General features: G+C 31.3%; 2 protein-coding genes across 4 annotated transcripts; one reads left to right on the forward strand and one right to left on the reverse strand.

Moving 5' to 3' along the window:
• Positions 1-689: 689 nt before the first annotated feature.
• LOC137815393 (phosphatidylinositol 4-phosphate 5-kinase 9) lies at positions 690-7851 on the reverse strand. Of its 3 annotated transcripts, none has more exons than XM_068618535.2 (9): positions 7435-7851; positions 5223-6744; positions 4144-4311; positions 3591-3756; positions 2979-3089; positions 2553-2740; positions 1917-2074; positions 1640-1802; positions 690-1115 (listed from the first exon to the last, which is right to left on the reverse strand). In XM_068618535.2, the coding sequence occupies exons 2-9, from the start codon at positions 6437-6439 to the stop codon at positions 839-841; spliced, it is 2448 nt and encodes an 815-aa protein (XP_068474636.1). In that variant the 5' UTR covers positions 6440-6744; positions 7435-7851; the 3' UTR covers positions 690-838. The 3 variants fall into 3 exon arrangements, with proteins under 3 accessions (XP_068474636.1, XP_090160507.1, XP_090160508.1); XM_090304381.1 differs by lacking the exon at positions 7435-7851 and adding an exon at positions 7211-7329; XM_090304382.1 differs by lacking the exon at positions 7435-7851 and adding an exon at positions 6919-6987.
• A 6902-nt stretch (positions 7852-14753) lies between these two features.
• On the forward strand, positions 14754-23909 carry LOC137815395 (transducin family protein / WD-40 repeat family protein). Its single transcript, XM_068618536.2, has 12 exons — positions 14754-15051; positions 15128-15343; positions 15796-16923; positions 17666-17788; positions 18681-18862; positions 18975-19206; positions 19331-19540; positions 19995-20123; positions 22026-22094; positions 22237-22359; positions 23171-23221; positions 23304-23909. Exons 1-12 carry the CDS (start codon positions 14818-14820, stop codon positions 23439-23441), a joined length of 2835 nt encoding a protein of 944 aa, XP_068474637.1. The 5' UTR covers positions 14754-14817; the 3' UTR covers positions 23442-23909.
• The last annotated feature ends 919 nt before the right edge of the window (positions 23910-24828 follow it).

Genomic DNA, 24828 nt, shown 5'->3' on the forward strand with positions numbered 1-24828 from the left:
AACAATTATAACACTCAATTTTCATAGTTGGAATATTGGGTATCTAACTTCATACTCTATTTTTCAATATGTGAAATAGAGAAAATGAGTGAGATGAAGTTTGGAAGATAGAAAAAGAAAAATACTAGAGAGTAGGATAGAACAAGTATCTAAAATATAATCAAATTTAAAACTAAAATGATATGATGAAAGAACAATAGTTTCTCAACAAATGTGATTAATAAAAGTGTAAAAAATAAAATTATTAGTCAATTATCTATACCAAGATTTAAAAAAAAGTGATAATGATAAGGATTGAGTGAAAAATATAAACTAGCATTAACATTGTCAAGCTAAGATTTTGATTAAAAAGACCATATTCAATTATTATAGATGATGGAAGGAATAAATTTGAAGAAAAACTATTAAATTATGAACCAATTGGTTAATGCAGGTGTGATTGGTATTATACCTAGCAAATTGCCTCGATTCATTAAGATATATATTCTCATATTAGCATACTTGTAAAAAAATCAAAATCAAACTTATCAAATGATAGACCTTTAGAAATAATGATCTTGTTAACATAAACCATATTTTAGATTTATCTTCGTTAAATTAAACAAAAAAAAGATTATATCCACCTTAGTTTAAGAATTGGTTAAAATTATTGAATACATTAACTATAACAATTGTTTATGCATATTTACTTTGAGATAAATCTATTTACTTCGTTATTCACAAGATTTCTATTACAACCGTCAAATAAGATGCCCAAGTGGCCACAATAGAAATTCTGGAACAATTCACACTCTCTAAACAAATTAAGTGGTTACATATAACCCCAAAATCTCATTTATTAACCTGCCATTGCATTTGGTGGAAACACTTTCTGAATAAACTCCAGGAAACGATGAGAGTAGAATGTAGGGTCTACTGCTGATATAGACAATGAATCAAAATGAAGAGATTTATAAGCATGTTCAATCTTCTTGGTCATGTTATAGTCCTGCAATATATCAATGATACCCAGGTACAGCACCACATCGTACACCGAGTGCAACTTTTGTTGTTCTTGTTTTCCTGAAATCTGCTCTGCCCTTGAAGGCATGTTCACACCAAGCTGGATTTGGAGTCTGCTTAACACATTGCAAAGAAAGTGAAAATATGAATATCAGTATGTACTACATGTGGCGATCATACAATTATAGTGTAAAGGAATTATTATAATCATTAAAATCCTGAATAAAGTGCCTAGAATTATTAGAATAGTCCACATTATAACGGTTATGTGATAATTTGAAGAAAATAAATAACCAATTTAAGATCTCACTTTTATGCTGAACCGTTCGATCACACCGTATTTAATTTCTGTTAAACTTAGATACAGTCTCGTAGTGTTATTGATGCTGTTTTCCTATCAGAATTAAACTTTCACTTTGACCATCTATAGAATCGTTCAATACAAAATTTTATTACATATGTTACTTAGGTGAAACTTGAATTCGGATTGAAAAATAATACCAACACCAAAAGAATTGTATATAGGTTTTGTCCTTTGATCTAACCTGCATATGCTGTGAACAACAGGACTATGAAACAGTCTAGCTAATTAACCTAAAAATTAAAGGACCGAGGCAAAATAATCAAGAAACCACACCTTGCTGTACCAGGTAGAAGTAGATCCACCTCCTCATCACCAGCAGATGAAGCTCGCAACCGACTACCCCTCACATGTGAGCCCACAACAACACTGTTATCATCTGCTCCTCTAGGAACTAGAACAAGGCCTTGTGGATAGGATGCTTCATCCTCCAGAGGATCTATCAAATCATCGTTAGCATATCACAGTTTTTAAGTTGATCAGTTCATTCATTCTTATATATTGCACTAGAAAAAGCAAGAAAATAAGTCTATAAACGACACAATCGATTCACCTTCCTCTGCAAGAATTGCTAATCCATCCACACTTCTTCTTTGATTGTATGATATGAGAGGACGCAGATGCTGTGGAGCTCGATAGTGAACACCTAGAAGAAGGCTGTAATCCATAATGTGTTGTGCTTCTAAAAATTTGCTGTCTATTTCAATCTGCCTGCACAAAAAAGTATGAGGGTAGGAGGAAATATTCTGTATTTGCAGTGCATTTAAAAAAATGTCGCATGATTAAGGTATATTATGACAATCAAAAAAATATTTGTATGCATGCTGGATGCATCATAAAATTTTGGACTGCAAAGATCAAACAAAATCCGACATCAATAGTAATTGTTTTCAACAGCGACATATTTTATTGAAGACATAGTCTACCCACATATATTTACATATTCATAGCTCACAGTATCAAAATATGATCCAAGAGTTTTTGCAGCATACTACACAGTATATCTTCCTCTACGTTGTAATCAAGTTTCTTCTTTTTATCATAATATTTTTTATACTTGGGTATCTTTCGCTAGAAGTCAAGAAGTAATCCTTTGAGATACTGAAAATTGACTCTTTCAATAAATATTTTATTTACCGTGTATAAGAAACCCAGATGCAAAAGAAAATTATTTGTAACTACTACTTACTTTAATAAAGATTCCCGCCATGACGGTTCCAAGTAGAAGCAGTAGTTCAGATCCAAATCTTTTAGTGTTGTATTTTCGTCAATTTCTATCTTGTCTGATGATCGTCCCAAGGACGAACCTTTTAAATCAAATCTCCGATGGATCCTCAGTTCCGTGCAGAACATATTTCCCATTACAACGAAGCGAAACTGCAAAAGGGAAAATTATATCCAAATATTAGACTCATAGTACAGCAAATGCATATGAAAAAAATTACAGATGCCAGTAGTGACAGACTCAAATATTTGACATTGTAAATTCGCTTTATGATATTTTTCATACTTAATATTTCAGATTGAAAGTATTAAGAAGCGTGTCATTCCATCCTTATTGATACAGAAAATGACCCATGATCTGAAAAATGCTGAGAGGCAATGTGCACGTTACCTTCTGGCCACTTGAAGGCTTAATCCTGTGCAAGCCAAAGAATTTTGTGATAAGTGTATTTTCGTATGACTTCACATGATGATGATAGTCTGGCAGCATTCTTAGAAGAACCTGCATGTCAAATATTGAACAAAGGAGTTCTCATTATGCACTGAAAACAAGTAGAAAATAACAGGTGAATACTAAGATATCATTACTAAATAATTGAAGTTGCCTCAGTATGTATTAGCTAAAAGCTTCTTCTTTTACGAGTTGCCTCTGAAAAATGTTAAGCATTATTCTACAACTACAATAAAAGCTCTATTGTAAAATCCAAACTCTGCCACAAAATTATTTGGGACTTTGCTTCCTATCAGGACTCGACGTTTATGTGGAAATCTTTAAACCAAGAGAACTAATTAAGCACTCTCTCGTTCCTTAGTTGCTGTGAAATTCCATACTAATCTATAAATAAATTGTTAGCTTCGATTTGTTGAGTAACTGAATGTACACTATAGAGTCCACACGAAATATGAGAGATTGACCTGAAACATTTGTAAACGTTATTGAAATTCTAAAAACGCAACCTTTGACCTTCTATTGGTTCTAACTGAAACATTTATAAGAACGCACCTTGACTTCAGACATTCGCAGTGTCTTGATCATGAAACGATCATCCTGAGACAGGAAAAAGACACTACCACTTTTCCCTGGAGAAGATAATTCCCTCAGAGTATCGTTTCCACAAATGGACATCATGTAGTCGGCAGCATCAATCTTGAACATCTCTCTCAAATTTCTGCAATAGGTTATATTAAACAAACTCATGGAAGGACTCGTGGGATTTAAGAATGCATATTATGATCAATCAAACACTTATGTACCACATTATGATCTTATATTCTTAAATCCCATATTATCCCGGATTTGGAACACATTTGTTCTTCTGAATATAACGCACAAAATTAAGGATAATAGAAGCACAGGCATGTTCCAAAGGAGACAATTCAATTCAAATTGGAAACATCCACGATATGATGGGAGCTAAATAAGCTAACTCGCCTAAAAAGGGGTTTAAAATCTTGCCTAAAGAGAAAGATTTACTTGCACTCCTAGACGGTATAACAATTATATCAGCACCACATGAAAGACACACATCATCAAAAAATGAGGAGTAACTACTGACCTGAACACCATGGGGCAGTAATCTTTCCATTTAAAATCCTCTGATGCATGGGTAGGTGTTAATTGAGAACCTTCTTTAGGAAAATTCATCCAAAAGCTTGCTTTGGTACCAAAATCTGATATTCTTACTTCTCGCGTAGGTATAGGTGTTATCTTGCCCACGGTATACCTAACCAATTGAAGGATATTAACGAGGAAATCCATGCAAAAGCAACCATATTGAAGAATGATGGGACAGTTATGTAAACAACACAAATTTAGTAACTATTGGGCTGTTATGCGTTTTGTAACCATTATTAAAAAATGTTTATGTTGTATTGAGTGCGATTGAGAGAGGAAGAGTCTCTGTTAGTGCTTAGGCCTATCTATTTATTGTGTATTAAGAGAGGTTGCTCTCAATGAGGGACTCTGTCCTGTATTTTTATTTTGTTGTCTGGGTTTGTTGTAACTTCTTTTCTGGTTTAATCCCGAAAATATATAAATTAAACTACTTGGTTTGTGTGTAGTTCTCTTGAGTCTAACCAAAAACTAGGAAAATCCATGCAAAGGAAAGTGAAGACAGTTTGTTTAGGACAGCATTTTAACTTCAACTTAGATGGAGTTTGTGCCTTCAGTTCACAGTTTTCGGCCTCGTGAAATCCTAATCTTAAAATTGGAGTAATGAAATAAGATGAGCTATCTATGTTCCACAGTAAAAGTGAATCAATGCGAGCGAAAAACTTTGTTGAATGAAAACAGCTTATAGTTGTCATGCGATTCTCTTATCTTTATTGGAGCTGCACACCACAGATCTCTATTCTCAACTCAACTGTTGGTGCATAGGAAGAACAAAAGAGGTTAGGTATGTGACCTTTGGTATTATTGACGAATAGAATCATCAACCATACCTATATTATAATTATGGTTTTATAACTTAGTTATTGCCTTCCAACTTTGGATTCATCTTGAAATGTTAGCATATGTCATGTGCAATAGAATAAATACAAAAGCATGTAGAAGTTGCAGAGAATAATTAGACTGTAACAAATGATAACAACTGAAGAAACTTCAGTGTGCTACAGGTGAACATAGTGTCTTTACCTTATTCCAAGCTGCAAACTGAGCATTAGATCATAACTCCTGTGACCTTTAATGATTATTTCACCAGGTCTTTTAGTCTCTTTGGCAAGCTTTTTTTGAAGTCGCCTTGCCCTTCTCGACATTGATGAAAACATGTTATTTAACACAACCTCACTTATCAATACACCTTGCATGTACTCTCGTTCCAAAATTGGGATCGTTGTATCAACCTCTTTGTCGCTACTTTCTGGCACAGAATCTGCTAATCCTAATGCTGAATCATATCCAATCACTTTCTCAATCGACACCTCAAGACTCCAACGCCTTTCAAGAGACACATTTCTTCTATTAGACTGTTCCAGATTTAACAGGTTTCCTTTTGCAAGCTTATCAGATGAACCATAACTTGACAGCTGATTTTCTGGTACCTCGACATCTCTCACTCGCTTTTGTTTTCTCAAATCTGGCAATAGCCCTCTTTTTCTCAAGGCACTGAGATAAATTTCTTGCACTGATGGAAGCCGGCTACCTCTTGGATAAAAGGTTCCTTTGCCATCTTTTAGACCAAATGCCCAAGTCCCAACATAGCATCCTCCATCACTGCAAGTGTAAACTCCAAATCCATGCATCATGCCATTTAACCAGTTGCCTTCATATGAGTCCCCATTTATCCAGGTGAGTGTTCCTTTTCCTGACATTATCCCACCTTTCATATTCCCTACGTAAACATTTCCATTGGTCCAGGTATACTTGCCAGGGCCCTCTGGTGTTCCTTGCATCCAAGAACCTTCAAAGGTATCTCCATTAGGATAAACTTCATACCCCAGTCCATGTTTAAGATTCAACCGCCATCTACCTTTATAGGTCAATTTATCAGAACGAATATATCTCCCCGTTCCATGGATATATCCACCAGAGAAATCACCTTCATACTCTGCTCCAGAAGGCCATCTTATCTTCCCATACCCATTTCTCGTACCTCTCCTCCATTCACCCTCATATACACAACCATCAAACCAAACGTACGTTCCATGACCCTCATAAACATTGCCATAAAGGGATCCAGAATATGACTCTCCATTAGGAAGTAAGAGTTGCCCAACACTAAAGCCATCACTTTCACCGTTTGTCAATGTAGAAGGTTGGTCTAATTCAGGAAGCACATCAACATATTTCGTTCTGTCTGCACAAGAAAGTGCTCCGTTTGAATAATCTGCAATGGCCACGGGGCCAGACATTCACAATTACCAGAAAAAAATATTTCCTTGTAGAATTTCAAATGCCCGGAATTATCAGCAGCTCCAAAACAAGAAGGTTTGCATATAGGAATTCTGACCCAAAGATCACCCTTGAAACTCTTTGTCCTATGAATACAATATGTTACTACTTAAGGCAAAATATGTAATTATACTCAGCGTCTGGATCGATTGAAAAGGTTGTTACAGATTAACCATGGTTTCAAATTCGAACTCTAGGCATGCAATCTGTATTGCCTATAGTAGTTTTAAGCGACTCGAGTAGACTTGTCTTCTATGAAGGATACCTGTAGTCTCAAACAAGATAAAAATACATATGTTATATATTGTAGCTATTATAAGTGATTGAAAAAAACAAAGATGGACGAGAATTCAAGAATCAAAATCATATTACAGTGTGTGTATGTGTGTTTGTATATGAAGAAACAAGTTTAATTCTAAAAGGCAGTGACCAGACTCACTGTGTTCTTCATTGAATTTTGCAGACCACAAATTACTAAAAAAAGGGCAGACCGAAACATACGATCACAATATTAAATGGAGACCAGAAAAAAATTAAACAATAGTATCAAAAAAAAAATTATAAAAAAGGACAAGAATTAAATGAAAAAGATAACAATATTTTCCGTCATTATGAGAACATTTATCAAGAAAGCAATATGCAAGACAGAGTGGGTATTTGGGGAGAGTCAAAGAAAAAGAGAAGACTAATAACAACAAAATGTGTAGCAAATGAAGCTCCTTGGTCCTTACATCATTACATGGCTAAATAATACTAGGAATTCCATTGTTGAGATTTCATAGGCTTATAAGGATAGGTTCCTTAGCTTTGAATACAGAAAGAACAGCCAAAACATCATACACACGCAAGTGCCAGAAGAAATTGCAAAGTGAAGATAACAAAGATTGTGAGATACGACATTAGTGAATATGAAATTGACATCCACTAACACAAGGAGGAAGTGTGAAGAGTTTACCGGAGAATTATGAGCAGTGATGAAACAGTGTGGTTGCCGGAGAATGCAAGAAGAAGAGATTAACTCTGTTCAAATGGAAGATTATATAGTTCTTCCAAAATTCTTAAAATTGAATTGGTTCATTTTTCAAAACAGCTTTTTAATGACAATTCAGAGTATAAGTTAGGTCAATTGATCCAAATCAAATTATGGGTCAGCTAACTTACAATAGTTGATTAATATGAGCACATCAACTTATTAAAAAAGTGAAAATGATTTGGTTTTCCATTTATTATATTATACGATCGTCCGTATTAGATGTAACGATTGGTCAGGAAAATAATTAGCGTTGATTACTCATATAAATAGTTCATAATGTAAAGTTCGAATAATTTATTACACGATTCATCTAATGAAGTAAGATTGAGAAATTCAATGGCTACATAGTTAGGTTTTCTTTATTCGATTTCAACAGTATTTTTATCCAAAACGTAATGCAACAAAGATAAACACGAAGCTTATAGTGGAAGGGATTTGACACCTAATATGGTACATTAAATAAAAAAAAGAGAAGGAAAGAGATATAGAAAGTGGACAAAAAAAATATTTAATAAGATGAAGAGAAATAAAAGTGAAAATATAATATATTGTATAACTCTTTAATTGTTTTATTTATGTTATTTTATTATATTTATCAAATTTTTCTTTTCCTTATATATTATATTATGTTATTTAATTTTTAATATAATTATTATAATTAGATAGATTTAATAGTTTTTTCACTTTTATAATTATTTTCTCAATTTTATCCCATTATTTTAGAGCTTTTTAGTTGATTCCACTCAATAACTCAATATAATATCTTGTATCAAATTAATAATAAAATGTTACTACAATGACATAAAACTTGAATCATAATACATCATTTATTAAAGAAAATATTACTTACTATGACCAACAAATGTCACGTGTAATTTTAATAATTTCAATTTCATTATAATAAATTTAACAAAAGATATTACATTGACTTATTTTTTAAAAAAATGAACTAAATTAATAAATTTAAAAAAAAAACAATATATGTATATATATTTATTAAGGTTTAGTAATTGACAAAATTTTGATAAATAAAAATTCCCCCAGTTTTTATAATAACAAAACTCATAATGATAAGTTGACTAATTTAAGATTTATTCCTAGAGAATCATTTCATTGGTATAATAGGTTTCCATCTAATCTGTTCTTAGAATTCTTTATTAATAGGTGTATCATTTTTGTTAACATATGAGTTTTTGTCTAATTTCCTATATTTTTGTATTTTCTTTCTTTTATTTTTAATATTTTTTTTTTCTGTGATGACAGATGATTGTTATTACTTGAGGTATCAATCTAGTTAAGATGTCAAATAGCATAATGATGTTTAACATGAAAGTTTTTTATATAAAAAAAAATATGATGACTGTATTATAAAAGAATTCAGAGGAGAAAACAATATTTTGTATGTTCAGATTGAATCAGACTTGGTAAACAGTTTAGAAAGGATCATTATTATGCAATATTAAAGTACCATGTCAATTGTTTGAAAGACATATATAATACATCGTACCGTATAAAAATATACATAGACGTCACTGTAACAATATAAATATCATACGATACATATACATATACACACATATATTTATATATTTTTAGAATATTACTTTCAAGGCACAATAAATAATTTTTTATGTGTTCATTTTAATGAGTCTCTTGAACAGGTCTTTGAGAACGCTTTCTAGCAAAGTAAATGATAATTTAAAAAAATCAAAGACTGATTATTTAAAGTTTAATTTTTATATTCTGTACATTAAATTTGCACACGAATTCTCTATTAAATATATTGCTTTTAGAAATCACTACATAAAATTTAAAATATTTTCCACTATGAGTATACATATACATTACTACATTAGTTTATAAATATAAGTTAATCTAACTTTTGTATCAATATAACTAAATCTAAATGCACTCAGTGTTATAAAAAAAAATGGAAACTGCGATGGCCTACTTGTCCTACATGTTCTCTGATTGCTTTATTTAATTACAGGTTAAAGAAATAATCGTATTTTTATCACAAATTACTTTAGTGATAAATTAAAAATACGGCGAGAATATATTGATAATATTTTCAATGAAAAAAATATTTTTAATTCCATAATTATGATACTTAACTATGTTGTCGTAAAAATCTTATGTTATTATTTTTACTATGTGATATTTGACCTTTTTCTCTCGATCATCTTATTTTAAATATAATTTAGTTAATGATATAATCAAACACACCGAATATGAATATCTCTTTTTTCTTAAAAAATTTAAATCTTAGTTTGTGAATCTTTTCTGACCCGTCAATCCTATTTGTATAGAAAATTAAATTTGTTCCTTCAAAAAAAATTTAAATGGTTATCCAAAAAAAATGTTTCAAGAACACTACACAAACATGTTTTATATATATTCAAATTAGGTGGTTTTTAATTAAAGACCGTGTCTATCAATTAAATATTGTTAGTCTAATTAACTCTTATCAAATGTTTTGTCTTGTATTATAAGCTCCCAATATTAATTTCAATGATTTTTCATAACTCAGTCTACTGTAAAATTGTACAAACACGTTAATAAATGGAAACAATAAATCAACTCATAAAACTAAAGTAAATCTAATCGTGTAAAAGTGAGTAATTAATTAATTAATACACAATAAACTATAGAAATAATTTTGTTTAATATGGCTCGGCTTAAATAAAATTAAATTGATGAGTTTTTACAACAATAAGTAAACGTAATTAATTTAATTGAATTTATATTTTTTTATTCAAAATTATTTGATCAGTTGTATTTACTCTTGACTAATAGAATGAATAAAAAAAGACTTTGCTTATTTGCACAAGGAAAACTAAAAATGGAACCTATTTTCTAAACAAAAACTTATTCCTAGCTAATTAATAATACAAATTCAAGTAGGCTTAGTTGTCAATTATTATTCTCCCTTTCTTTCATTTTCATAGTGTTTTTTCTTTGTTCTTACGTTAAATATGTACTAGTATCTTTTCCTCGAATATTATTATCTTTAAAATTGTTTAAAATGTTTATATAATCAAATTTATTATAATATTATACAAATCCGTATAATGAAATGCTAACAAAGTTTTCATTAAAAATAAATATAGGGAGGAATAATATTAAAAATATTAAGGAAGTGATTTTGCATATTTGAATAAAAAAATGTTAGTACACGTGTGGCAATCCTATTGGGCAGTGAGGGCTGAGTAAGACATATGGAAGTGGGCAAATTAAGCTTTGCAAGTGACTCTTAAATTGGTATATTAATAATTGTTTGTGGCCATAACTTCATGATATCTCAACCTCACTTTTATCATCACATCATTGCCAATTATTAAATCAGACAATAAATGTCGGTAATTATTATTACTTCCACTAATCTGTTACAATTTTTCTTTCTTAAATTTCTTTCAATTTGGTTGACTAACTTCTAATAACCTTTTTTTCTTTCACATTTTTATGGCCACTTGCATTTCAATTTCTGTGGTGGCCGCCGACTCTGTATCTTTCATTTGGTTTTCATATAATAAACTCTCAAATTTAAATAATTGAAGCTACCTCTTTGGTTCCCACATTAGTCTCATATTCTCCATTAAAGTTTTTCTTTATTCAAGATGATATACACTTAATTTATAAAAAAATTAAAAATATAAATTTATTTTATTTATCAATCAAACTTAATTAAAAATGTATTACCAGACCATGAATCCTAGACGGTTAATATCCAATATCAAAGTGAATTCTAACCACATATAACTTGATCTTATATTTCATTGATAACTATTCGAGAATTACTCAGAATATTCATTAAACTTAAGATGTATCTATGGAATTCAATTTTCTCATAAGTTATTGGAAGACATCATGATTTTTTAAAATCCTCTTCTTACTTACTTAATATTTTATACTTATTTATTACTTAGAGATAAATAATCTCTTATTAATTTAAACGTTAAAGAGTCATCTACAAATGAATTTTTATTTAATTTTTTGTGATAAAGTTCAACAACTCTTCAAAGAGAAGATCGAACAGCATCAATAACTCAGATTCATTGCTTCCAAAGGCTCAACATCAAATCTGGTATGAAAAAAAAAGTTTAAATTGATTTATTAAAAATATAAAATAAAAACTTTTTTTGGAAAAAAAATATTTATATACTAAAAAAAGGAAATTAATGTTTTATATAAATACATTCAATATTAACTAGTATAATCTCAAAAAGTAATTAAATTAAGACAGCGTTTGATGTATAGGGAGACTTACACGATGATGTATTGGTGGGTTTGCTCTCAAATTTGAACCACATAATTAGTCAAAAGCATGCACTGAAGGAAATATAAACCACATAGAAAACGTTAAAAAATAAGATATGCATATACTAAGCCTTTACATTCGACAAAATTGTCTCTATCAAAATAATGACCCTTTCATTTACTTAGCAACTAATTTGAAAAAAAATGCAATACTTGTATTTGATATGCAAATTGTATTAGATAATTTGACTCTAACTATTATCTAATTATCTATTGCTCTCTTTTGAACTGCACACACTCATTTCTTATTTAATCGTTATGATCTCTTTCATAACGAAAAACATTTTTTCTTTTCGAGAGAAAAATAATTTTAAAGATTAAATTATACACATAAATTTAAACGTGTGACGTGAATACTGCAGTTCACAGTAAGAAAATCTTGAATATAATATTGATGGCAATGTAAAACGTGCGATTTTACTTGTTAATATATATATATATATAAATAAGAATATTAAGTAACTTATATTTTTTTCCAGATCAAATTCCTACTCGCATTATCTCTATTCACTTTAGATTAGTATGCTGGCTAATGGTTCTATATTAAATTGGCTTTTTGTAATACAATCATTGCCTAACAAAATAAAATCAGTAGTATAAATATTACTAGTCTATATATAGCAATAAAATACATGTTCATATTATCAAATACATCAGCTGGATATTTGGATGTATTCTAAAACTCTTTTAAACTTGTGTCATACGTCATTTATGATTTCAAATAGAATTAATATTTTACTTAGTATTTTCTTTATTGTGGGTCTCACTATTTTGATTAAGTTCAATTTAGTATATTTTTCAATGTAATCAATGTAATTTTTCATATATTTTTTTAAATCATGTTACTTTGATTTTGTTTTTTTAGGGACGAGGCTGTAAGTGAATATTATGAAGGTCTTAATGAATAATCTCGTAGTCTTACTTTTTGTCATGCCGTTTAGTCTTTGCGTGTTTGTGGTGGAGTATGATAATTTTATACTTGTTTTATATCATTTTGCCATTACTAGTAATTACTAATTGCTTACGGATGTGATTAAAATACTTTGTTTATATGATTTTGGTGTTTCAATAATTATTTGTTGAAAGATGTTTTGTTGGTTAATGACTATTGTGCAGTGAATATGAATAATATAAATATTGGAATACATCGCATTTCTCAACTTGATGTAATATAATTTTTTTATAGAATATGGGCGTGTATAGATCATGGATAGTAATAGGCTTATGGGCTTGTGTAGAATGAGGACGAAGAAGGGTATATGGAGGCTAGTGTACCTTGGACTCGTGTTAAAATGTTCTTCACTCAAATTGGCAATGCACCTAAACCTATGATGGGTTATGAAATGATGATGTTAGGTAGTAACAAGTTAACTTTACAAGGGGATTTTAACTGACTTTTATAATGCTTTTAAATATTTTCGTAGGGCAATAAACAAGATGAGATCTAAGTTATATATAATTGAGGAAAAATTTTAGCATTCAAGTTAAACAAAATATATATATATATATATATATATATATATATATATATATATATATATATATATATATATATATATACGTTTTCATAATGAATTGAAGTTGTGAAGTTATTGATCCATTGTTTAGAGACGTTCTTAATGAAATTAACACATATAGCAAATGTAATCTATATAAAAATATTTACAATAGATTGTAGTCATATATATATATTGTTGGGTATCAAGTCATGATGAATTGGGTTATGCTGACTAGACACATGTTACCGAATGAGTTTAATCATTGTGTTTCTTTTATAATATATATTTAAAGAGATATTTGTACTTGTAATTGGTGTGCAACATGATAGAATGAAAATTTAATAGTTGCCAGTGTGAACGACCGAACCACGTTAAATCTTGTGTCGTTTATTTTTTTTGCAGTTGATTTGTGATTTTGTGTTGTTTTCACGTGCATTTTTTCTATTATATATATATATATATATATAGTTTTGTGGTCATTTTCATGTTCAAAGTAAGTTATAAAAGTTAAATTATTGTTGAAATGATTTTTTGAATGACAAAATGTATCAATCTCACAATTAGTAAGAATTAGATAATTATTTTGTTTAGAAGACTTAAGCAGTACATGACAATAATTTTAATGGATAATTGTTGATTTTATGACAAACGCTCAATTATCATTTGTAGTTTTAAAGTCAAGAGTGTTGAATCCATAGAAACTTGAGATAATGTTAAAAATTATACTAATTTTTTACTGGATAAAAAAATAATGATATGTGAGATAAAATAATGGTGGAATAAAAATATATAATATGGAAAATATGGTATATCTCTTACAATTTAGAAATAAATATAGATATAGGAAAAACTTTTAAAGTTGGTTAATTTACTATTTTTTAATTGTCAATAACCACACAAGAAAAATATGTTACATCTCTTACCATTCAGAACAAATATATAGACATCGAGAAAAATTTGAAGTTTTGTATTATTATCAATATTGTGTAACCCGATTCCACTAATCTATAATAACTTTTTGAATTGTTTATTTTTAAACTTGAAAATATATTTTAGATTAAAAACTTAAAAAATATTTTTGCATTATTAATTTGAAATCCTTTTATAGAAATTTTATATGATACAAATGCACAATAAAAAATAATTTTTTTATATTATATTATAGATTGTATAATTCAAAACATACAAAATTAAAAATGTTATATTTTAAATTTTGTAATATGAATATGAGATTACACAATCTAGAATTGAAAAAAAAAATATTCAGGAAGGTATGTTTAGGATTTACAAAAGTATAGGGGTGCGGGAAGAAATTCCTTTGCCTAAAACTAATAGTCTCTCTTAAAGTGGTCCAACTAAAATACCCAGGCCCAATTTATTTCAGGCTCAACAATAAAAAAATTAAAAAAGTAAAAATGCAAGGAGAGAGTCCGTAATCATAAACCTTGCCCTTAAACCCTTCGACTCTGAAAGTATCCGCGGCAAAACCATGGTGAAGGCCTACCTTCGATACGAGCCGGCGGCGTCGTTTGGGGTGATAGCCTCAGTGGATTCCAACATATCATACGACAGCTCTGGCAAGCACCTCCTCTCTCCGGCGTTAGAGAAGATCGGCGTCTGGCACGTGCGGCAGGGCCTCTGCTCAAAAACCCTAACACCTTCCACTGCGTCGCCCGGTCCTTCCCTCGCCGTCACCTCCATTGCTTCCTCCTCTTCTTCATTGGTAATGAACTTCGAATCTCGATTGTGCCTTCTCGAATGTGTGATTCTCTTAAACGGTTTTTTTGGTTGCGTTGTAGATTGCTGGTGGTTACGGGGATGGTAGCATACGGATTTGGGACTCTGACAAAGGAACGTGTGAGACTACGCTAAATGGACACAAGGGAGCTGTCACCGCTCTTCGTTACAACAAGGCTGGTTCCTTGCTGGCCTCTGGTAGCAAGGACAATGATGTTATTTTATGGGACGTGGTTGGCGAGACTGGGCTCTTTCGCCTTCGCGGTCATCGTGACCAGGTTTGGTTTTCTTTACTTTAGATTAGGTCTTGTTTGGCAAGACTTTTCAGCAAACGCTTAATGGAAGAAGGAAAAAGAGACAAAATTAATCAAACTTATGTAATGGAACATGAATTTATGTACATCAGCTTTTAGAGAAGTTACAAGAAAGATCTTATATAGAAGTTGAAGTAGGTAAGTTCATTTTAACTAACTCTTGTGAATACTTATTTATGGGTTTATCCAAACAGGGTCTTAATTAAAAGAGTTGTATAGGGTTTGGATAAGAGAATTAGGGACACTGGAAGGATTTTTGATACACTGTCATATTTTTAATTTAATTCTAAAAATGATTAAATTAGAGAAAAATATTATTTACCTGAAATGGGACTGTTACTTTTCCTTCTCCAAAACCCTCTGTCTCAAACTTACCTTGGCAGTTTCCTTTATGTGGTTCTCATTCATTCTGGCAGGTGACTGATGTCGTTTTTTTGAATTCTGGGAAAAAACTTGTTAGTTCCTCCAAAGACAAGTTCTTGAGAGTGTGGGATCTTGATACCCAGCACTGTATGCAAATTGTGGGTGGACATCATAGTGAAATATGGTCCCTAGATGTTGATCTGGATGAAAGGTATCTGGTCACTGGTTCTGCAGATAATGAACTTCGTTTTTATGTAATCAGACATGAGTCTGTGGATGGGGAGTCTGGAAAGGGTGGTGAAGAATCTTCCATTCAAAGCAAATGGGAAGTGTTGAGGCATTTTGGTGAAATTCAGCGACAAAGTAAGGATAGGGTTGCAACGGTGCAGTTCAACAAGTCAGGAAATCTGCTAGCTTGCCAAGTTGCTGGAAAGACAGTAGAAATATATCGTGTATTGGATGATGCTGAAGCAAAGCGCAAGGCAAAACGAAGGGGTCACCGAAAGAAAGAGAAGAAACACAGTAAAGAGGTTTCGGAGGTAGTAGAAAATGGGGACGGGAATAATGTTAACAAAGGAGATAATTCTTCTGTCACTCATGCGGTCACAGAAACAACTAATCCTTCAGTTACTGTGCCTGATGTTTTTAAGCTGTTGCATACTATTAGAGCTAACAAAAAGATATGCTCCATTTCTTTCTGTCCAACCACTCCAAAAAATTCATTGGCTAGTTTAGCATTGTCTCTGAACAATAATCTTCTTGAGGTTTATTCCATTGAACTTGGTGAATCCAAAAAAACACTTGCTATTGATCTTCAGGGGCATCGTTCTGATGTTAGAAGTGTCACGCTTAGTTCAGACAACACTTTTCTGATGTCAACCAGTCACAATGCAGTAAAAATTTGGAACCCAATTACTGGCTCTTGCCTAAGGACCATTGATTCTGGATATGGACTTTGCAGTTTAATTCTTCCCACTAACAAGTATGGAGTTGTTGGAACTAAAGATGGAACCATAGAAATTATTGATATTGGAAGTGGCACTTGTGTTGAAGTAATGGAAGCTCATGGTGGTTCTGTTCGCTCAATTACTGCCCTACCTCATAAAAATGGTTTTGTCACAGGAAGTGCTGATCATGATGTCAAATTTTGGGAGTACCAATTTAAGCAAAAACCTGGTCAAGTATGTCCATCATTTTCATATAATTTGTGTTTCCTTTTTCTTTTTAAGAAAAAAAAAATAGTTTTAAAAAATACCCAGAAGTTTTAACATTTTATTTTGTTTTATCTTATAGTGCACATAGAACATAGGTAAAAATCTACAAGTTCTCTTGTTTATAACAATGCTGTATTTCACTGAGAAGTTTATCTGTATTTGTCTTTCTGTTTTATATTTAATATCTGGAATCAAATACTTGAACTGTAAACACAAAACTGTTTCCATGCAGATATGTAGGTAGAAGCTACTGAATACTCATAACAATGACAATGAACCCATTAAATCACTACTGGTACAAGAAATTTAAACTAACAATATTCCATATTTCCACTCTCATGCTAAATTTATCACTAATTAGCTTGAACTAACTTTATAAAAATTAAAAGAGAAATTAAATTAAAATTTATCTCATACCTTCTATGTAGATGAACTTAACCTATGTTCTATTTTATAAATTTTTCTCAGGGGTGCTACACAAAAAAAGTGACAGAAGTTTTTATGTTGTTTATACTGGCATTGTTTTGTTTTCTCCCATTATTTTTTAATTTTTCTAATTTTATGTGCATGTGCTCCCTCACTCGCTGTTTTCCAATTTTCACTTACTTTATTATATGTCCTCTAATTAGTTCCAACTTAATACATGCCAAATCATGTACAAATGATTCTCCAATTTGTATATGTTGTAACTTTATTTACTTTGTTTCAGGCTACTAAGCAACTTGTAGTGTCAAATGTCAGTACCATGAAAATGAATGATGACGCTCTTGTGGTTGCAATTAGCCCTGATGCTAAATATATTGCTGTTGCTCTATTGGATAGTACTGTGAAGGTTAGATGCCTTAAATCTTTCCTGTTCTGTTTGTAATATCTGGTATTCAAAAACAAAATTTAACTTCTAATCTTTGTTTATTGTCATTTTTGTTTCACTTGAAAATAAAAATTTGAAGAGTTTAAATTGTTTGTTTACCATTTCTTGGCGATTTGGGAACCTTAGCATTATTTGTGTAGTGGCACAAAAATTGAGGACACTGCAGGCACTCATGCCAAAGAGACTCAAAAGAAATGAAATAGGAGCAATAGAATATTTAGGTGTCAGTTCTAATGTTTGGGTTGGATTTTTTAGTTGGGAACCTAATCAGAGAGGTATTGGTATCAAAGAAATCTTTTACATTGTGACAATTCCGACAGGAGATGTCTGTCCTTCATGGGATTTGATAATTTGATTTACAAGACAATGTGGCGAAGCGAATCATCTTTCTAGTGGCCTTGGAGGCATTTGGAAGAGCTTATGAAAGTTCATTTGAGCTTAAGAAAATAGGTTACAACTCCCATAAAATAGTTTATTTTTTTAACTTATTTCAATAAGTTTCTGAGTGTAGCTTACCCCGCTCAAATTTTTGCCATAAGCCCTGTAGTGATGTTAAGAGCTTATTGAATAAGCACTTTATGAAGCTTTTTATCCAAATGCATCTTTATGCTGAATGCTCTTTTGGGACAATAGTAAGTGATACCGGCTGGAGTGATAAATTAGTTAATTATACTTCTATTTGTGTTGCTTTTCATTGCAAATGCCAAATTCTAGGTGTGTTGGACAACTATGTGGGCCTTATTGAATGTTGAGTATTGTTTACACTATGAGATTGTGGTGACTCTTTTATTTATGCATTAGTCCTATTTTTACCTTTTCAAGTGTGTTTTAAATAATTTCATTCATTATTCAGGTTCACTTTGCAGACACATTCAAATTTTTCCTTTCATTATATGGCCACAAGCTGCCTGTTCTGTGTATGGATATCTCATCAGATGGAGATTTAATTGTGACTGGCTCTGCAGATAAAAATTTAAAGATTTGGGGTTTAGACTTCGGTGACTGTCATAAATCCATTTTTGCTCATTCTGACAGGTGCTAAATAATATATTAATAGTTATAATTATTTGCTGTTCTTATTTATTTTCTTAACTGGTAAGCCTGGATAAATCTGTATTTGAATTATCTAATGCTATTTATGTTGCAGTGTTATGGCAGTACAATTTGTTCCCAGGACACATTATGTGTTCAGTGTTGGAAAAGATCGCCTAGTAAAATACTGGGATGCTGATAAATTTGAGCTGCTGTTGACTCTAGAAGGACATCATGCTGATATTTGGTGTCTTGCAGTCAGTAATCGAGGGGATTTCATCGTCACTGGATCTCATGATCGTTCTATCCGTCGTTGGGATCGCTCTGAAGAGCAGTTTTTCATTGAGGTATACTCAACTTGTATGTGATGGCTTTCACTTGTTAAAAGCAGGACAAAGGGTCAAAGCCTCTAATTACAAATTTATTACCGGAACACTTTTGATTGAATTTTCTTTATTAAATTTATTGCAGGAAGAAAAGGAGAAAAGGTTGGAGGAAATGTTTGAGGCTGATATTGACAATGCATTTGAAAACAAGCATGCATCAAAGGAAGAAATACCAGAGGAGGGAGCTGTGGCTTTAGCTGGGAAACAAACCCAGGAAACCCTTACTGCAACTGACTTGATTATTGAAAGATTAGACATCGCAGAAGCTGAAGACAAGCGTATTGCAGAACATCAGGTTTACATGTGTTCCCTTTTAATTTCCACAAGTAATTATCAAATTATAGATACAGCACAAGTAAACAACTTTGGCCTTGAAAATAAAGCATTTTTTGCATCAAATTATGCCCTTGGGTTCTATCAAAAACTAAAATTTCAATAAATACATTTAGTATGGATGATTGCAGCAAATGTCTTCTAGTCATCTTGTGTGACATGTAACAGAAAATGGTAAGCAAGATTGTCTTTGCAATTATTTGATTTTATATTTCAGGAAAAAAAAAATAATTACACCTTTGGGTTCTATCAAAAACTAAAATTTCAATACTATCATTTAGTATTGATGATTGCAGAAAATATCTTCAGTTCATATTGTGTGGCATTTAACAGAAAGTGCTAAGGAACATTATCTTGTATATTTTGTTTAATAATGCCTAATTTCATTGTTGCAATTATTTAAATTTGTATTTCAGGAGGAGAAAAATAACAAAAATGTTGCTGTTTTCCAATCAAATCCGCTTATGAATGGGCTTTCACCTTCTGATTATGTTTTGAGTGCATTTTCAAATGTTCACTCCAACGATTTGGAGCAAACATTACTGGTATGTTTGAGAATTGCATTTTTGTTACATGATCTCCTGCATGAATACAAGGCATTTCAGACTACTGTATGTAGGAGTCCATTTTTCGTTGTTAATATGTAAACTCATTTAAACCATTGCTTTGGATGTGCACTAGCCTATTGAGTTGGTTGAACTTCCTGATTCATTACTGTTTCTGCATGTCGCATTTATAATATAGTTCTTATTTCGTAGTTCTTATCTCTGTATATTCAATCATTTATGGAGAAAGTTCATTAAACCTTGACCTTTTCTCTGGTACGACTTGGTTAAATTTCCTCACCAGCTCTATTTGGTTTAGTATATATATTTTCCCCGACCATAATAATATTTCTGCATATCATATTTAGTTTATAATTTTTTGAAAGGTAATGGTTCAAGGGTTCTTTTGGGTCAGCAACATAACTAAGGACTTGTTAAGTACTTCAACTTGAGAACGAAAATTTGAGAAAGGATGCGTAAGAGATAATTGTCTCTCATCTTATGCATGCTAGTATACACACACGCACATCGAAGATACAAAGGGGTGATATAAAACAGACCACACCTAGCACTCTAGGTGACAAATAGGTACAACAAAAAATAGCTTGTCAGATTTTCCAGAGTTGGTCAAAAGATAACTTCTAAGGTATTGTAATACTCCCCTAAGTTGGATCATACAGATTGTATGTACCAAGATTGGAATATATAAATTAAATTGAAGGTCTTCTTCAAGATTTAGCAGATTTTTGCAAGATGATTCAAGCCGACAAATTTAGTGCAAATTTCTTGGACAACACCTCGAACAAATGACAATCAATTTTTATGCGTTTGGTTCTCATGAAATACAAGATTGGAAACAGTGTGAGTAGCTGTCTAGTTACTACAATACATTCTCATTTGTAGAATTTCACAAAGTTTCAGCTCTTCAAGGAATTGTTTTTATCCACATAAGTTCACAAGTCAGTGACTGACGTCATTGTCCTATACTCAACTTCAACACTAGATCAAACAACCACATTTTGTTTCTTGCTTTTCCAAGAAATAATATTGCCTCCAATGAAAAAAAAATCTAGTAGTAGAATGCTATCTAAAAAGGGAGATCATGCCCAGTAATCATCACAATACCTAGATATCTGAGTATTTCCCTCATCTTCATATATATAAATCATTGTGCTGGAGCTTTTCTGAGGTATATGAGGATGCAAATGACAACATTCTAGTGAGCAACACAAGGAGCCTGCATAAATCAGCTAACCACTCCTACTGCAAAAGACAAGTCAGGTTTAGTAATATAGTGAGATAAGTTTCCCAACAAGTATTCTATATCTTTCTGGGTCTGAGAAAGGTTCACTTTACTCTGTCATTAATTTTTTATTTGTATCCTTAATAAGACTATGCATAGGTCTATAATCAATCATACTTGTTTCTATATTTAAGGTATTTTTTGAGAAATTACCATACATTCTGTGATTGAACTACTTCAATACCCCGAAAGTATTCAAGACTGAGAGATCTCACATCAACTAGAGATATAACCAAATTATAATATATATAAGTGGGTGCAAATTTTACCTTGCAATCTGGTTTAGAGAGATTGAGTTAAACTTAAAATCAACTTTCAAAGGAAGATATTTGTCTGAAAGGAATTGCATAAATGTTTCTCTAGTCAATAAATTTTAGTAGCCTCATTTCTTGTAATGACTGAATTGACTACTCACATTTCTTAGGAGAGGTTTGACAATAAAGATTGAATGAGCTGTTTCTCTATGGTTTAGCCTAAAAATTTGTACGATGTGGCTAAATCTTCCGAATTAGTCATTTAAGATTGGTTGAGACCATAGAAAAATGGACATAATTTACAAATGTACAAATCTAGTCTAACGTATATCATTACATATGCAGGCTTTACCATTTTCAGATGCTTTGAAGCTTCTCTCGTACTTGAAAGACTGGACTTCATATTCTGATAAGGTTACCCTTGATATATGACAAACTACATTATTAGATATAATGATGATGATGTTTAATTTTAACAATAATAGATGTATAGAAATTTAATTCAGGTCGTGAAGATATTTTCACAAGATGCGAGTATTTATGTTTTTTTTTGCAGGTTGAGCTTGTTTGCAGAATAGGTACGCTGCTGTTGCAGACACATTACAACCAGCTTCTTGCCACACCAGCTGCCCGACCTATCTTGACTGTTTTCAGTGACATTTTTTATGAAAGGGTCAAGGTAAAATTGAAGCTTTGTCATATTTGGTACATTAAAATTTACTGCCAGAAACATTTATTTTTGAATTGATTATTAAATTATGCAAGTTTAACGTGTCTGTGAGTGTGAATCCCTGTGAAGAAATTGATGATACTTTTTGGAATGTATGTTTGGTTATTTGCACATGATTTTTTTGGAATTTATATCTATTTGCGTTACATTTTTGTTGTGAAAGTTTGGTCTGAAAAGTAGATGGGATATGCGTTATGCCCCGTCTTTAAACTCTTGAAAATTGCCTGAAGAAAGTGTAGGATAAATTTGGAACAAATGAAAATAGATCTTTTTGAAGGATGATGAAACACTAACTAAACTTGACAAAAGTTACTCTTCTGATGATTCTTAATTATCTCTTATTCTAATGTTTGAGATGCGTGACATGCTGGAATTGTACACATCTTATGTATAATATGGGCTTCTAACATTGCGATTATTCAGACAGCATACTATCATATCTAACGTGCGCATCTTACAGACATACGGTGTTTCATAAGAATTAAGATATCTGATGGTTATGGGTGATAATCCCAATATAAATAGTATTACTTGTTTGTTATCAATTTGACTTTTTAGGTCGCCCGATAATTCTATAGTTTAATTTATCATTATCTAGCTTTTACTTTAGTACTAGAGAATATTTTCTGCCAAGAAAGGCATTAGTCCTAGGATTTATATTTTCAAAATTAAATATTTATGTTATTTCGTTATTTCTAGTATAGTTAACTGATGAACTTGATTGTATTGTTGACAACTTGCTGTCTTAACCTTGTGCCAGGGATGGAAAGATATCTTTGGTTTTAACCTCGCAGCCATGGATCATATTCAGGTTTGTATAAAAAATTCTGCTGTATACTTATTCGCCTTGCCACTGATAAACACGCTGATTCAGTTTTGAAATGATCTTTCAGCAATTGATGGCATCAAGATCGGATGCTCTTTTTCATGATGCAAAATCAAAACTGCTAGAGATACGAGCTCGACAATCCAAACGTTTAGAAGAAAGGTCACAAACCGGAGAAGTGAAGCGGAAGAAGAAAAAGACATAAAGTATCGTGTATATTGGACATGGTTATGTGCTGGCTTATGTTAATGACAGGGTATTTCAAGCACGGTGGAAAAATTGGCCTCCACGTGAATATGTGATTGATGAAACATTGAAGATTCGGAGCTTAGTTGTCATAATATAGTATACATGTTCAAGAAAAGAAAATGTTGAATAGAAGAGATTGGATCTCCAGAAAGGCGTATGACCTTGTCAACATGATTCCTTTTTCCAGATTGTTGCAGTTTTAATCAGCGGCTTATATTTTGATGTCAAGATGTCATCATCATTTGAAGAGTAAGTTTTTCACAGATTTGGGTACCTTAGAAAAGGTCATTACTTTTCCATGTAATATGTGTAAACATTATAAATTTTGCCTGAATTTAATTCATTATACTTTTTCTGATAATTTATGTACTCTGTTAGTGAGAGAACTTTTCCCGTGTAATACAAGCGCCGTTAAGTTGACAAATAGTGTGTACGTGTGTGTCTATATATAGAGACTTGGAAAATAAAAAAGTTTAATTTTTGTTGAATGTAATATATGAAGTGATGTATTACAGTCAACAAAAATACTAAGTTTTATATTTTCTAATTCTCTCCCAAGATTGTTTTGTTTTCCCTATAATATGTTGAATTATTTTATATTTCAACATATTAGAATGGTATAATGCTGATATTTTCTAATTCTCTCCCAAGATTGTTTTGTTTTCCCTATAATATGTTGAATTATTTTATATTTCAACATATTAGAATGGTATAATGCTGATATTTTCTAATTCTCTCCCAAGATTGTTTTGTTTTCCCTATAATATGTTGAATTATTTTATATTTCAACATATTAGAATGGTATAATGCTGTTAAGTATTTTATTACATGAAAAATAGAAAATTATGGATATGAATTATTGTATCATATTTGGTGGACAAATTTTAAAAAAATACATGCAGCTACTTGAATTGATAATGTGTCTAGCTAATTTTAATCTCATTATTCATGCATAATTGTATGATCTAGATTTCTAGTTCTTATTTCACACAATACTAAAAGCCGAGTTATACAAATTTAACCAATAAAGAAGGGTATTAAATCTATTTTTCATGATTGCAAAGAGGGTACTGTGGAATGAGCAGGGAGGGGACATGCTTATTTTTCATGGCTTTTACTTTTGCACCGCCACAATTTTCAAAATGACCATTTTACCTTTCTTTCTTTTAGATTACTTGTCTTGGAAATTTTCTGAAAATTCATGAAATATATTTTGGAATGGGGTTAGATTTCTATAACAAGATTTTTAAAATAGAATCTTCAAAACGAATTTTCTAAATATAATACCTTTTGAGTAAATTTAAATATATTATTTATTGTATTAAAACAGATTGATTGATTAA

This window comes from Phaseolus vulgaris, chromosome 1 (genome assembly GCF_051622355.1).
Source record: "Phaseolus vulgaris cultivar YP4 chromosome 1, ASM5162235v1, whole genome shotgun sequence".
In the NCBI taxonomy this organism is placed as follows: domain Eukaryota; kingdom Viridiplantae; phylum Streptophyta; class Magnoliopsida; order Fabales; family Fabaceae; genus Phaseolus; species Phaseolus vulgaris.